The sequence below is a fragment of the Chiloscyllium plagiosum genome, chromosome 12, assembly GCF_004010195.1.
Source record: "Chiloscyllium plagiosum isolate BGI_BamShark_2017 chromosome 12, ASM401019v2, whole genome shotgun sequence".
Taxonomy (NCBI): domain Eukaryota; kingdom Metazoa; phylum Chordata; class Chondrichthyes; order Orectolobiformes; family Hemiscylliidae; genus Chiloscyllium; species Chiloscyllium plagiosum.
In genome coordinates, this window is record NC_057721.1 from 19,480,780 (window position 1) to 19,496,229 (window position 15,450).

Here is a 15,450-nt window from a genome sequence, read left to right on the forward strand (position 1 = left end):
TGCAATTCTGGTCTCCTTCCTATCGGAAAGATGTTGTGAAACTTGAAAAGGTTCAGAAAAGATTTACAAGGATGTTGCCAGGGTTGGAGGATCTGAGCTACAGGGAGAGGCTGAACAAGCTGGGGCTGTTTTCCCTGGAGCATCGGAGACTGACGGTGACCTTATAGTGGTTTACAAAATTATGAGGGGCATGGATAGGATAGATAGACAAAGTCTTTTCCCTGGGGTCGGGGAGTCCAGAACTAGAGGGCATAGGTTTAGGGCGAGAGGGGCTACTTTTTCACGCAGAGGGTGGTACGTGTATGGAATGAGCTGCTAGAGGATGTGGTGGAGGCTGGTACAATTGCAACATTTAAGAGGCATTTGGATGTGTATATGAATAGGAAGGGTTTGGAGGGATATGGGCCGGGTGCTGGCAGGTGGGACTCCATATCCCTCTAATCCTTTCCTATTCATGTTCTCATCCACATGCCTTTTAAATGGTGTAATTGGACCCATCTCCACCAATTCCTCTGGCAGCTCGTTCCAGACAAGCACCACCCTCTGCATGAAAAAGTAGCCCCTTATGTCCTTTTTAACTCTAGTTCCCCCTCACCTGAAACTTATCCCCCACCATAGGATAAAGACCTTAGCTATTTACCCTATCCATGTCCCACATGATTTTATAAGGTAGCCCCTCAGTTTCAGATACTCACACGCCCGTAATGGAGTTTTTGTCACAAATCGGCCATTTGTCATTGAATGTCAGAACATGCTCAAGGGTCTAACTGGCTTCTTCCTGTTCTAATGGCATGAACCAAACAAATAACTGGACTATTGCCGTTAACAAAGACAACTGTTTCATGTCTTATCCTACTAAAGTATTCACTTATAAATTTTCACACAATGGTCAATTTCATTTCATTGCTTCCTTTAAGAAATTACAGGGGACCAATAATGGCAGACACATGGTTATCCAGTCCGAAGATTCTAATTCTTCTTCTGCACATTGACTTGCTCTTCCTCACATGTTCACTTTGGCTCAACTGGCACTGTTTCCTCAAACTCACGAACTACAAGGTCTTTTGTAGTTGTCCTTGTGCATGCAATTGTCATCAAAGGGATGCAGAATACAGGGCTCTGTACACAGTAAATAATATACTCTTTCAGGATAAATAAGTAATCTATTAATAAAAAGATTCCATATAGCCTCAAAGAGAGAGGAACATACCTATTTTGAATTCCCAGTCCAGGTTTATGTTCACTTTTATGATGTTTCTGCTGTGCTGTAAGGGTAGCTTTTCCGATTTTCAGAAAATATAACAAATCTCAGCCTCACTTGACCAAAATGTGTTCTTCCATAATTCAAATGTACAATCTTTATTATAATGATCAAGAATTGAAATCATCAATTTAATCTTTAACTGGTTCACATCAAGCTGCTAATACATCAATGATTGTCTGGACACTGAATACACCGTTGGTTTAGTGCATGAATGTGGAACAATTTTTTAAAAATTCCCTACCTTGTTAAGCAAAGAAAATCATGCATTGCTATCAAATATTGCTTGACCCCAGAGCAGCAGAAAATGTTTACAGCAATGGCACTGTTGAAGCCATAATTTTATGTAGAAAATGCATCAGCACAGCAAAGGTCACACAAATAGCAATATACTAATATCAATGAGATTGTCTGTTTAATTGTGTTAGAGAGAGTTAACTATTGACCAAGACACTAGGCAGTAATTAATTTTGGTGCTTCAAATAGTGCCAAGCAATCATTAACATTCATTTGAGAAGAAAGATGGGCACCCTTAGTTTAATATCTCACTCAAAAATGACACCTTCAACCCAAAATTGCTTTCTTGATAATACCCGGAAGTGTCAACTAAATGTATGTGTCAAAGTCCCTGAAGTGAGAATTGAATCCACAGCAATCTGACTTCAAGATAGATTAGAGGGAGTGTTACCAATTCACCATCATGTTCACGACTGTGAACATGTAGCAATCCTTCCATTCTACACAATTCTATTGATTGGATTGCTATAATGGAAGATAGACAGAGGTAAACAGTAAAGTCAAGGTGACTTCCAGAACTTCAACTGAGATGGAATTTCAAATCTGTTCTGATATCATTCTGATTCATGAGTTTGATGATTTTAAACATGATATTTCAAATATTGAAATGTTTTAAATGTCCAATACTTCATGAAGGAATATTATATCTGCATAAAACAAAAGGGGTTATTTATTATACAGCATTTCATTGCAAATGGAAAGTAAATAACTTTGAACCTGTTAGTTGCTTGAAGTTTTAATATGCATGGTTTAAAAGTGGGCCAAATTAAAATATTGCAAGTTTCAGAGTGCTTTATAGTAAGCTGCACTGAATAAGTAGGTGAGGTCCATCAGACTGATTGTCTACTTAAGTATACTTCTGTGTCATTAAAATTAAATCTTCCAAACTATGAATCAAAATATTAACATCAGCTATTGTTTGAAAATCACAAATGTGGTGCAGTAATAGATAGGTGAATCAAAATTTTAAACAATGGCCTTACCTCAAGGTACACAACCCAAGGCATCACCAGGATTGCTACGAGCAGGTCTGCTACTGCCAAGCTGACAACGAGATAGTTGGTCGTCGTTTGCAAAGACTTTTCTCTCAGCACTGCCAGGCACACCAGTACGTTCCCAAATATTATGGCAAAGATCAGCGGTGAGAAAAACAGAGCGTAGTAGTTGTGTGGATGGTTATGATCAGATGAGTTCCGCCATCCCAGGAAAGGATCCGTAAGGTTGACAAATCTAACTACTATTCCAAAGGAAGCCATCAAGAACCATACAATCCAGGAAACTGGGTGAGAAAAGAGACACCATCATCTTGCTTTGATTCAGACAGATACTCACAAGACAAAGCTTGTCACTGTGCCTCGGTACACGTGACAATAAATTCAATTCAATTCAATTCAATTCAATTCAATATGTGCAGTTCCAGTAGGTTATAAGCAATGCTCAGCTCATGATGTGATCTTAGAATCTTTAAAGCTATTAAAATTGAATATTTAATGCATTCAATATATGTGATGAAGGTAATTCTAATTATGCCATGAGGAGTTTGTCACGTTTTGATAATTAAACTTGAAAATGACTGATCACGGTTTGTCATTAAACTTACTCATTCTAGCTTGCATTCCCTGTATGTTGTGGTTGGTTGTTTTGTCCACAAGTGATCTAGGTGCAGGTCCTTTATGCAGCCTTCTTCTGTGAGCTAATACAAGTGACTATTGTAAACATACATCTCAGGAGAGCTGTCAGCCTTTTCACATCTATTATTGAGTAGTAGTCGAAGGACCCGGGCACAAAGCAAGTATGATGAATATGTAACTAATTTAATTTGAAATCAATCTTACTTAAAATCAGAAATATTGGGTCTGTAGTAGACCTTGTGGCAGTCATCTAAATGGGGCTTTTCCTCCTCATGCCCAGAGTCACAGCTCACCATATGTAACATTACCTGCTTGAGTATAAACTCTTTAGTGCAAACAGCATGATGCACCATTAACTTGAAAGCATCAAAAACTTTACTGCCTATCCTATTTTGCAGCAATTCCAATTAATCCTTGAATTCAACTCACTCCATGATCTTCCTAGAATCCCTACAGTGTAGAAGCAGACCACTTGACCTTCCAAAGAGCTTTCCATTCAGATCCACCACCCTACTCTATCCCCGTAACCCTGCATTTCCCATGGTTAGTCCACCTAGCCTGTGCATCCCTGGATGTTATAGGCAATTTAGCATGGTCAATCCATTTAACCTGCACATTTTTGGACTGTGGGAGGAAACCAGAGCAGGAGAGAATGTGAAAACTCTACACAGTCACCTGAGGCTGGAATTGAACCAAGGTGCCTGGCACTGTGAGGCAGCAGTGCTAACCACTGAGCCACTGTGTCACCACGCTTTCCACATGTCCATCTCAATAATAGCATCCAGCTCTACAACCCACCAAGACCACTGCACTATCTCCAATCCTGGCTCACATATCTCCATTTTGAATAATTCCATCACTGGTGGCATTCTTTCTGTTGCAAGGCCTTAAGACAATTTTCTGATTAAACTTCATTGTCTTTCTGATTGAAGCATTCCATCTGTTGGTTATGTGTGAGTAGTGTTAAGTTTGGTGAAGTGACCCTTACCAAAAGATTGAATGGGTGTTTTCCTGCTGTATCTCACCAAACCTGCCATTGAGGCCTCATGGTGAGAACAATGCTGTGTTTCAGCCTCATCTTACCACATGTTGTTCCAAGAGCAACACGCCACTCACTAGAGGTCCTGGAATTGACTGGCATCCCTGGAATTGGTGCCATATTGTCCGCTTAGGTAAGCTCTGTCAGCCCAGGGCTGCCCTGCACGATTTGTGACATCTGTCCCAGCCACAGCAGACAAGGAAAAGTCAGCGTTCTACTTTGTGGACAAGGTCCTAGGGTTCTTGCTGGGCTGGGATGGTGTAGAGGTAGGGTCATCGTTTTCCTTCAACATCAGCACAGGAAACTATGGCATCAGACCATGCCAACGTGGCCTGAAGTTTCCAGGCATGTTGAAGCAGTCTCTGCCATCTGGAGGAATGCCCAGCACTGTAGGAAAAAGGTCAATGTCCTCCACCTGCTCTCTGCTCCCTGACACTCATTGCCTTTCTCTCATTCCAGCAGCAAAACCATCCACAATAGGGCAGAAGAAGTAAAGCTGAGTGGTGCGGCATGCCTGCCCATCATTTAGCTCCTCATAAGCAGAGGTTTCTGATTCTGACTGCCCTGAGCAATAGACAATAGGTGCAGGAGTAGACCATTCTGCCCTTCGAGCCTGCACCACCATTCAATATGATCATGGCTGATCATCCTTAATCAGTATCCTGTTCCTGCCTTATTTCCATAACCCTTGATTCCACTATCCTTGAGAGCTCTATCCAACTCTTTCTTAAATGAATCCAGAGACTGGGCCTCCACTGCTCTCTGGGGAAGAGCATTTCACACAGCCACCACTCTCTGGGTGAAGAAGTTTCTCCTCATCTCTGTCCTAAATGGTCTACTCCATATTTTTAAGCTGTGTCCTCTGGTTCGGCACTCACCCATCAGCGGAAACATGTTTCCTGCCTCCAGAGTGTCCAATCCTTTAATAATCTTATATGTCTCAATCAGATCCCCTCTCAGTCTTCTAACCTCAATGGTATACAAGCTCCAGTCTTTCAGCGTAAGGTAGTCCTGCCATTCCAGGAATTGACCTCGTGAACCTACGCTGCACTTCCTCAATAGCCAGAATGTCTTTCCTCAAATTTGGAGACCAGAACTGCATACAGTACTCCAGGTGTGGTCTCACTAGGGCCCTGTACAGCTACAGAAGAACCTCTTTGCTTCTATACTCAATCCCTCTAGTTATGAAGGCCAGCATTCTATTACCTTTCTTCACTACCTGCTGTACCTTCATGCTTATCTTCATTGACTGATGTACAAGAACATCCAGATCTCTTTGTACTGCCCCTTTACCTAAATTGATTCCATTTATGTAGTAATCTGCCTTCCTGTTTTTGCCACCAAAGTGGATAACCATACATTTATCCACATTAAACAGCATCTGCCATGCATCTGACCACTCACCTAACCTGTCCGGGTCACCCTATAATCTCCTAACATCCTCCTCACATTTCACCCTGCCACCCAGCTTAGTATCATCAGCAAAATTTGCTAATGTTGTTACTAATACCATCTTCTATATCATTAATATATATTGTAAAAAGCAAGGTTGGACTGGTATCAGAGGCATGCATACTCTTACTGTCCCAGGATGGCCTGAGTGAAGGCTATCCCCCTGGACTGGCCTGAGGCCTGCTGACAGCTGTGAGAAGCTTCCTTGGCTTTGTGTCTGTGCTAAAGGGCACAGCTGTCATATGTGTCTGGTATCTCCAGCTGAGGCAGAAAGCACAAATAAAAAGGCAAGGCAGGATGCTGTGAGAACCTAGATAGACTCTGAATGAGTGAGCACTGTGTCAGCGAGTGAAGAGCTCAGAGATACAGGCTGCTCCAGTTCATGAGCTGGTTGCATGTGTCCCTGAGTACACAATGTCGGCATTACAATGAGAATTACCAGGGCAGCATTGAAGTGCGGAAACATCCTGTGAGTGAATTGGCAAGGTGCCATGGGTTCTTAGAGGCTGGTCCTGAGAGGATGCCAATGTCCGTGCTTAAGGCTGGTGCCCATGGAACATGTCTGGGATGTTGGTGCCTGTGCCCAAAATGGAGATCTTTTCGGAGGAGTGAATTGGCAAGGTGCCAAGTACTCACTCTGGATTCCATGTCGAGTTTTCCCAGAGTCCATCTAGCTTCTCACAGCATCCCTGCCTTGCCTTTTTGTGCTTTCTGCCTCAGCTGGAGATACCAGACACATATTACAACTGTGCCCCTTTGCACAGACACAAAGCCAAGGAAGCTTGTCACAGCTGTCAGCAGGCCTTAGTCCAGTCCGGGGATAGCCTTCACTCAGGCAGTTGATACGGTGAGTTTGGTAAGATCACAACCAGCAGAGAGTTAACAGGCTGTTAAGTAAATAATAAAGGGTGTGAATTGGGAACTTGCTAGTCCCTGTCACACCATTTGAGCAAAGTGAATAAGTTGCAGCAAGATGATCCCAACGTTGAGATGACCATTTTCCCATTCTGCCACATAGCTCACCATAGTCCATATCACTGAGAACCTGGTAAGATTCTGCATGCTCTCTTTTCCTTTACTCATTTACATATTCTTTAAAACCTGTATCTTTGATCAAACTCTCAGCATCTGTTTCAACATCTCTTCATGGAGCTTGCATTCAAATTTCATTTCATTTGTTGTCACTCTGTGATGAACTTCAGGCTAGGCTGATGGTGCTACAAAAATGCAAGCACTTGTCATCAGTGAAGATTATCACACTGACATTCCACCCCAAACACTTGGATTTTAAAATAAATCAAATGGTGAAAGATATAGTTTGAAAGTTTATTTCTGGGCACAGAACATGAAATTGTAACACAAAATTAAACATTTATGCAGAGAAAGATGGTCAGGATGGATACTGTGAGAAACAGGAAATACAGTCACATTGATGTAAAATAGACTTTAAGACACATTTTAAGAACAAGTTGAAAGTGCTCTGCTCTCCATCCAAGCCATGACTGAATTGTATACATTGATGCTGACCCTATACAAAGGAGAAAAGTGCTTCATAATTGATATTTTAATTAAGCTACACATTTGATTTCAGATGCGTTAAAAGTCTGTTTGCGTAATTTGGGAAATCAAATTTAGGATGCTGAGGGAATTAAGGATAAAAGTTACAAAGCCTCTGGACAACATCTTCTAATCCTTCTTATGTCAAGAGATGGTGGCAGAGAAATGAAGGAATACAAATGTTAAACCATTGTTCAAAAATTGGATGATAAATTTATAAGCATTTGTGTACACCTGATAGAATCCTCCCTTTGTGCGATACTCCTTTATAATTCTATTCTATGAATTATCTAACTTTGTTAGCTCTTGTCCATTTCAGCCTAGGCTTGAAATCTTAACGATATCAAATTCCTGAGGAGAAAATAAATATATAGTATAATCTCCACACTTAAAACTTTATATTCATAAACTAAAAGTTTTGGTCTCAACAAATCTGAACTCATTGCTGAAATATTAAAGACCTAACCAATGCAGTTAAGCAACACTGAGCTGAACTTTAAATCCAGGGTGGGGAACCCAATGACAGCCCACTTCTAACCACATGGTGTATTCAAATCAATAACACAATTTTAAAATGCAAATGTCATAATTGGTCTGGAGTCAGCTTTGGTGCCCAATTAATAGCTTTCTACACTGCCTACAGCAGAAGATAGTTTTCAATGGAGTAACATGAAGTGTGTGATTTATCTATATTTTAATGTCATTTTCTTAGCGGTTGGATTTTGAAATAGTGGCATATGGGTTTTGATCTGTGCGTATGCACCAGTTTAATGTTTAACTGCTCAATATTTATGAAATTATTACTTTTCTAACCAGTGTGAGAGGAAGAGTTCCAGGAGCAATAATGCAAATTTGTTTGCTTGAGAGAATTTTATGAGTGGACAGGGTAAACATTGAAGGTCACTGCTTTCAGTTGGGAATTGACTTTCTTTGTTTAGGGAAGAAAACCATAGCTTGGAAAACACTTTGCTCAACTTACTAAAGTCCTGGTTGAAGATAGATATATCAAACTGTTTCTCTTGGTGAAAGGAATTAGTTAGAAAAAGTTAGGAAATAGATTACCAAAATGTAGGGATTTTAATTTGTAAATTCCAGACCAGAAGTGGTTGGTTAGAAAATTAAAGGGGCATTTAGACACTGAAAAGGCCTACGCTCTGTTGTGTGAATATTCAAGGATGAGGCTATCAAACTCTCAGACCTGGGAATTGGAAGAAACAGTTAAATCAATCCCAAAGATGTGTCAGAGAAGGGAACTCTCTCTGAGTTTTGAGCATTGTAAAATGATTATGCTAGGATATATGCAATTGTATTTTTACTGTTTGTTTCAAAATATTTCACATTATGAAATATATAAACAGCTTGTTTATTTTATTTTATCTTAGTGTAATAATTTTGTTTTATTGTTAAGACCAAATCTACAGTATCATGTTGTTTGATCTATCAAGGTTGATTTCAGTCCGCAAATCTAACTTGTCCAACAATCAGATCAGCTCCAATGATAATTATGATGGCTTTCAGAGGCAGCTGGACACCATGACTGGTCTTTGTCTTTTTCTTGTGAAATGAAGCAGACAGGAAAACAGAAAATTAGCATGCTCAATTTGGACAGTCCACAAAACTGTCCAAAGACTTTCTCGTTAGCTGCTGAATGCGTTCTGCTCAAATGATGGCAACTTTGTCATTATATTAGCACCTATTTTTGACTATTTTTCTTCCGACAGCGGTAAATAACAGTTTCTTATTGGGGCCCTCACTTCCGTGTATAATACGCCAAGCTATTTGCTTTTCCCATTCTCATCTTTGAAAGTCTGTTTCTCTCTGTCTCAGGCCAGGTCTTTAACTCTGCAACAGGCTTAACAGCAAATGTAGTTGAAGAAGTGTGGAATTGCCTGCTCCCTGTGCCTTTTCCCTCCCTTTGAAAACTGCAATTGTCCTGAGGCATTGGAAGGCTGATACATCACCCAAACATGCTGCTTCCAAAATTTGATAATGACTACCCTCACCCTCATGGACAATTCAAAATTCTGCCCAATATCCATATATTTGCGTAGCAGTATTTATTTTACATTTACTTTATTTTTTGTTATTTCTCCAAGACGCTCCCACACAGCAACTGAAGTCAGCAGAGAAATCCCGTTATGGGAATACGAGCAGGCATGAGATCCATGGGGAAGAGCAGAGAAGGGGAGTAATTGAACAGTTTTTTTTTTAAAGAAGTTGCACAGGCACAATTTGGTATAAAAGCTCCTTCTGTGCTGAATGATTTTATGATCTTAATAACAGTCATTTCATTTTATGTTGTAATTTCATTCACAGTGCCAAGAAACATCGTGCAGATATTACGCAACATTAAATATCTCAGTGACATTAATGAGATCAAATTCATGAAAATCATAAAACAACAATAAAGCACAGCCTTAGAATCCCCAACGTGCTGTACACAACCCCTGTGTAATCTCAAAGGAACAAAGACCAATGAAAGAAATGTTGTTAGGTCTGTCTCTGTAACTTATTTTATTGAGAGACCAATAATTGAAAAAGATAGAGGGTTAAGGGACGTAATACAGCAACCTGTTGAAGATTGGTGAGGAAGGAGTTTTTTACATTTCATTTTAAAAACTGTAGGACAAAACAGCAACAACTTATATAATGTCCTTGATGTTGGACAGGACCGCAAGGCACTTTGCAATAGCATTATAAAAACAAATAAGACACTCAGCCACATAAGGAGAGGTTAGGTTGGAAGAAAAGGAGAGGTATTTGAGGAGAGTCTTAAAGAAGGAAAAATAGATATAGAGACAGAGATAAAAGCAAAAAAAAAAATGCTGGATATACTCAGAGGTCAAGTAGAATCTGTAGAGAAAAAAAAATCTTTAAGATTGGTGATTAGGCAATCAACCATAGATCAGGCATGTTAATTCTCCACAGATATTGCCTCCACAAAAGATTTCAAGCTTTTTCTGTTGCTATGGCAGATTTCCAGAATTTTCCAACACGTAACCTCAACATTCTTGAGGTAACAGAAGTGAGTTCTAAGGGAGCAACTGGTCTGGTAATAAACTCCTGTTAACTAATGAAACAAATGACAACCAGTAGCAGATTTCATTGGGATTTCTAGACTCATGACAGAACCCAAAGAGCAGGAAGAATCTATTAACATTACCTGTGTTGGTATAACAACATTGTTCCATACTTTCAAAAGGAAGGAAATGTGTGACAATGCAGGAATGGTGGCAATGTTATCCATTCCTATCATTATAGAACTTGCCAGAGAAACAAATACAAAAAAAAACACTAGAATAAGCAGTACAATCCACTTTACCTCTCTGAGAAAGATCTAATTGTAGTTATTCAGATAGCAAAATATTCCATTGAACAAATTGATTTGGCAGATTTAACTTTGATGCCAGATGATGAGTCAACACAAGCTCAAGAGCAATATTTCAAACTTTGTCTTCTAGAGAGGAAATACCAGTGACAGAGATAATGATATGTAAATCCTCTAGACTCACAACTGAGGATGTGAAAATGTCTAGTTCTCCAGGAAGACATCCAAAAAAAGGTGAATTGAAGACATTCAACTTGCTCATCAAGCGGAGGTAAAAACCTTACACACTTGACACAGATATATGAGCAGATTGAGAATTTTAAAAAAGTAGAGACGAGTTGTATACCACTCCACAGAAGCTAGACCAATGCCTGCAGATTCAGAACTTGTCAAAAAGAAGTTGCTTGGTCTAAAAATCTGGGTTACTGCTAGGAAGATCCTTTTTAAATAGAGCTGCTATCTTCTACGATGGACTGTCATAAGGCTGTTGGTTTGCTTGCCAAGCTGGTGGTTTGTCACATAACTGTCATGTAGGATCATGTAAATATCAATAAATCAAGTCAAATCAAATACAAAACACAGAGATTGAAGAATTCATATTAGTTTGCTCAATCCATAACTGTTGACAAAGTCAGTGATTTTAAAGTTTTCATTTGCATAAGACCTTGCTTTTTTAGACAGACTACAAAGACCTGGCATTTATGTTTTCTTATTAAGTTAATTTAAAGACTGGCCTAATGCCTATTTTGTTGCTTAGCAATGTAGATGAGATTATTAAATCATACACCAATATTTTTTCAAAGTCTGTTGAAGCAATCTTGAAGGTTATATTTGGTCCTCCACAATTATGAGCTAGTCATAGCATTTGTCATGTTCACCACTCTACCCAATTACATTAAACTTAAATCATAATCAGAGAATGGCAGATACAATGTCGTCTAAATCAGGGCTTACTGTAAGTAAAAATATATGTTAAAAGCTTTGAATGACAACATTCTGGAGCTGTTACGCATATAAAAAGGAAGTACATTTCAGGCAGTTAGTATTTGCTAATAGTTTACATGTATCATTTACTATGCCATGTTCTTCTCAGCCTGCAACATATTATCGATGAGAATGAGCACCTTGCCAAGACCTTCCCAGTACTTCCTCTTCTTGCCTTTGAACAACCACCAAACCTTTAATAAATCATGATTAGTAGAAAGCTGCCCAGCCTTCAGAACAACATCGTAAAACTCTGCCACAGCAACAGCTGCAAGACATGTCAGAGTATCAACATGGGTAACACCATGTGGTGAAAGGGTTAAAATTGTGTCCCAATACATGTGTGAATCTAACCGAAAATGGAAGGTGTCGCTTAGTCCCGTGTGAATCTTGTTATACACCTTCCCGTGTGAATCTTCTTATCTGTATGTAACCAGAATGGAATGTGTTTTTTAGCCTTGCTCTGCTGTTCACATGAATGTTTATATCTGGAAAAGGGTATATCAGCTGGAGAAGTCTCCAGTTCGGTAGAGTCTGCTCCGGGGTTACGTTTAACCGCCGAGCGTGGGTTGTTGGCAACCGCTCTACGAGAACTGACGGCTCCCAGTTTTGGTAACACGTAGAGTGAGTATAAACCAGACCCGTTGTAAGTACGAGACTGGTTGTGGGGACACTGCGGGGAATAAAACACTTATATTCTAGCAGACTCGCCTCTTGGCTGTTTGTTCTGTGTCAGACTACTTTCCTGCGAGCCTGGTCCTTGACCTTGAGAATTTTTTAAAACACACCATTACACGTGGGGACACCTCCCACCGTGTACATGGCAGGTACTCATGTCACTCGGCCAACATGGTCTATCTCATACGCCGCGGACAAGGATGCCCTGAGGCATGGGACATTGGGGAAACCGAACAGACACAACAAAACAGATGAATAGACACTGCATAACAATCACCAGGCAGGAGTGTTCCCTCCCAGTCCAGGAACACTTCAGCGGTCCAGGACATTCGGCCTTATACCTTCAGGACCATCCTCCAAGGTGGACTTCAGGACAAACAATAATGCAGAGTGGCTGAGCAGAAGCTGATAGCAAAGTTTGGTACCCATGGGGATGGCCTCACCCAGACCTTGGGTTCATATCACACTACAGGTGACTCCACTACATAATCACCAGGCAGGAGTGTTCCCTCCCAGTCCAGGAACACTTCAGCGGTCCAGGACATTCGGCCTTATACCTTCAGGACCATCCTCCAAGGTGGACTTCAGGACAAACAATAACGCAGAGTGGCTGAGCAGAAGCTGATAGCAAAGTTTGGTACCCATGGGGATGGCCTCACCCAGACCTTGGGTTCATATCACACTACAGGTGACTACACTACATTATACACATTCTGTGTGTGTCTCTCTCTCTCACACACACACACCTACGTATCACACACCCATGCAGATCCTCCCCCCTCATAAACAAGCTCTCTCTCTCATATGCACTCACACTGACACACACACCCTCTCACACATACCCCATCATATATACACACACACACACAATCTGTCACTCCTACAAGTGCACACATATAAATTTATGGGATTAATTTGTTTTTTGCAGAATTACGTTTTATTTTGCTGCATGAATCCATGTAAAACTTTGTAAAACTATACAGAGTCAATCTGATGTAGCACTGGGTTACACTTTATACCTATTGTTTAAAAAGCTGAGCTATCTTGAGAATGTAATGTAAAAAAAGTTGTGGGATTTACATAACAAAGAACAGAAACCAGCATATCCCATTATAAAAGATGAAAGCTTTAATCTAAGATTGTTTACTGTATCATATCTCTGTGAAGCTGGACTCCTTTGGCTATAAATTCTGTGAGTATGATCTTATTTTCTACAACCATCTGATGAAGAAGCAGTGCTTCAAAAGCTAGTGCTTCCAAATAAACCTGTTGGGTGTATAACCTGGTGTTGTATGATTTTTAACTAGCAGAGCGATTTAGGGAACATCTCTGGGACACTCGCACCAATCAACCACACCGCCCTGTGGCCCAACATTTCAACTCGCCCTCCCACTCTGCCGAGGACATGAAAGTCCTGGGCCTCCTTCACCGCCGCTCCCTCACCACCNNNCCCCCACCCTCCTCTAGCTTATCTCTCCACGCTTCAGGCTCTCTGCCTTTATTCCTGATAAATGGCTTTTGCCTGAAACATCGATTTTACTGCTCCTTGGATGCTGCCTGACCTACTGTGCTCTTCCAGCACCACTAATCCAGAATCTGGTTTCCAGCATCTGTAGTCATTGTTTTTACCTGATTTTTAACTTTGACCACCCCAGTCCAACACCAGCACCTCCAAACCATTACTTCTGACTGGCAACAGTCACTGAGGAGGGATTCTAATGGATTACTGCCAAGAGAACAAGTTGACTGCTTGTCCCACAGAGAGGGATTCTTTATTATGCAGGCACACTATGACGAGGTGAAAATGGATAGCTCTGATCATTTTGAATTTGCAGATAAACTCCTAAGAAAATTCAAATAATTGGATAATGAAACTCAGAGGAAGAAATAATTTTAGTAAGCCCATTGTGCAGTTTTAACTGGGTAGAATAGTGTTATCACATTAAAAAATGGTAAAGAAGGCTAAAGATATTGTTAGCTCATTGGGTGAACTCATTCTATTAAATTGAATTATATGCTGGCCTGCAGAAGTGAAACACTTTCGAAAATAATTTCCTTCATTATTATAAAAGGAATCCTTTAGGAACGAGGTGGCAGTATGGAACATATCAATCAACTCAAGTCAATGGGATGAATATTTCTGATGGCTGCAAGACTGCTGCAGTTTGGGGGAAGAAGAACATGAATCTGAGAAATGGAATTTGGGGGAAAGGAGAAGAATAAGGGTCAAGGGGACCAGGATTTGTAAGTGGGGAACAATGGAGATAGAAGTCATTGGAAGAACCAAAGAAGAAGAACTGTTTTTGATTGAGGGATTTTAGGTCATGAATGTTTCAGAACAAGTGGTGATCAAGAGAACAGACAACTTCCCAATTCTGTAATATGGACTATGCTTTCACTGTCTTTAGAAATAATGAATACATATTCCCCTTCCTGCATTATAACGCTAAATATCATACCCTTTCATTCCCAAAATATGTATTACCAGGCAAGTTTAATCCCCACAAAACTCGGCCTCCTCCCCTCCTCCATTCTTCAGAAACCCAACACCCTAAACCACAAGTACATAACCACTGGGAATTATGACAAATACAAATACAAAATAAAATCTCCACAATATAAAGGTATATACACAGGAAAACTATACTAACACCCTGTGATAAATTGTCCTGAACTTAAATTTAAGAGATACATTGGGGGTGGTGGGGGTGTTAACTCACTTTCTGGGCAAAAATCCCCACAAGATAGGGTGCAATGTCAGTTTCACACTCTACCCGTTATTCTCATTATTGACTTCAGTAGATAGCATAATCAGAATGGGTGTAAAACTAATTGTTATAAATCATTCTCTTGATTTTTGGTCAGGAGAAATAAGTTAAAAATTCAATCATTATACCAACCAATGCTACGAAGAATCCATCTTCCGCAACTACACTGGCCCCACCCCCCACCTTTTCCTCCGCTACATCGATGACTGTATCGGCGCTGCCTCGTGCTCCCACGAGGAGGTTGAACAGTTCATCCATTTCACCAACACCTTCCACCCCGACCTCAAATTCACCTGGACAGTCTCAGATTCCTCCCTCCCCTTCCTCGACCTTTCTATTTCTATCTCAGGCGACCGAATCAACACGGACATCTACTACAAACCAACCGACTCCCACAGCTACCTGGACTACACCTCCTCCCACCCTGACCCCTGTAAAAACGCCATCCCATTCCC

General features: G+C 40.5%; 1 protein-coding gene across 3 annotated transcripts in view; it reads right to left on the bottom strand.

Annotated features, from left to right (window-relative positions):
* Nucleotides 1–15,450, bottom strand: part of drd3 (dopamine receptor D3) — an 82,390-nt gene that overhangs the window by 27,778 nt on the left and 39,162 nt on the right. For all 3 annotated transcript variants that reach the window (XM_043700640.1, XM_043700642.1, XM_043700639.1), the window contains one exon: nt 2,542–2,837. In XM_043700640.1, the coding sequence (XP_043556575.1) occupies nt 2,542–2,814 (273 nt within the window). In that variant the 5' untranslated portion in view covers nt 2,815–2,837. The remainder of the gene's footprint in view (nt 1–2,541; nt 2,838–15,450) is intronic.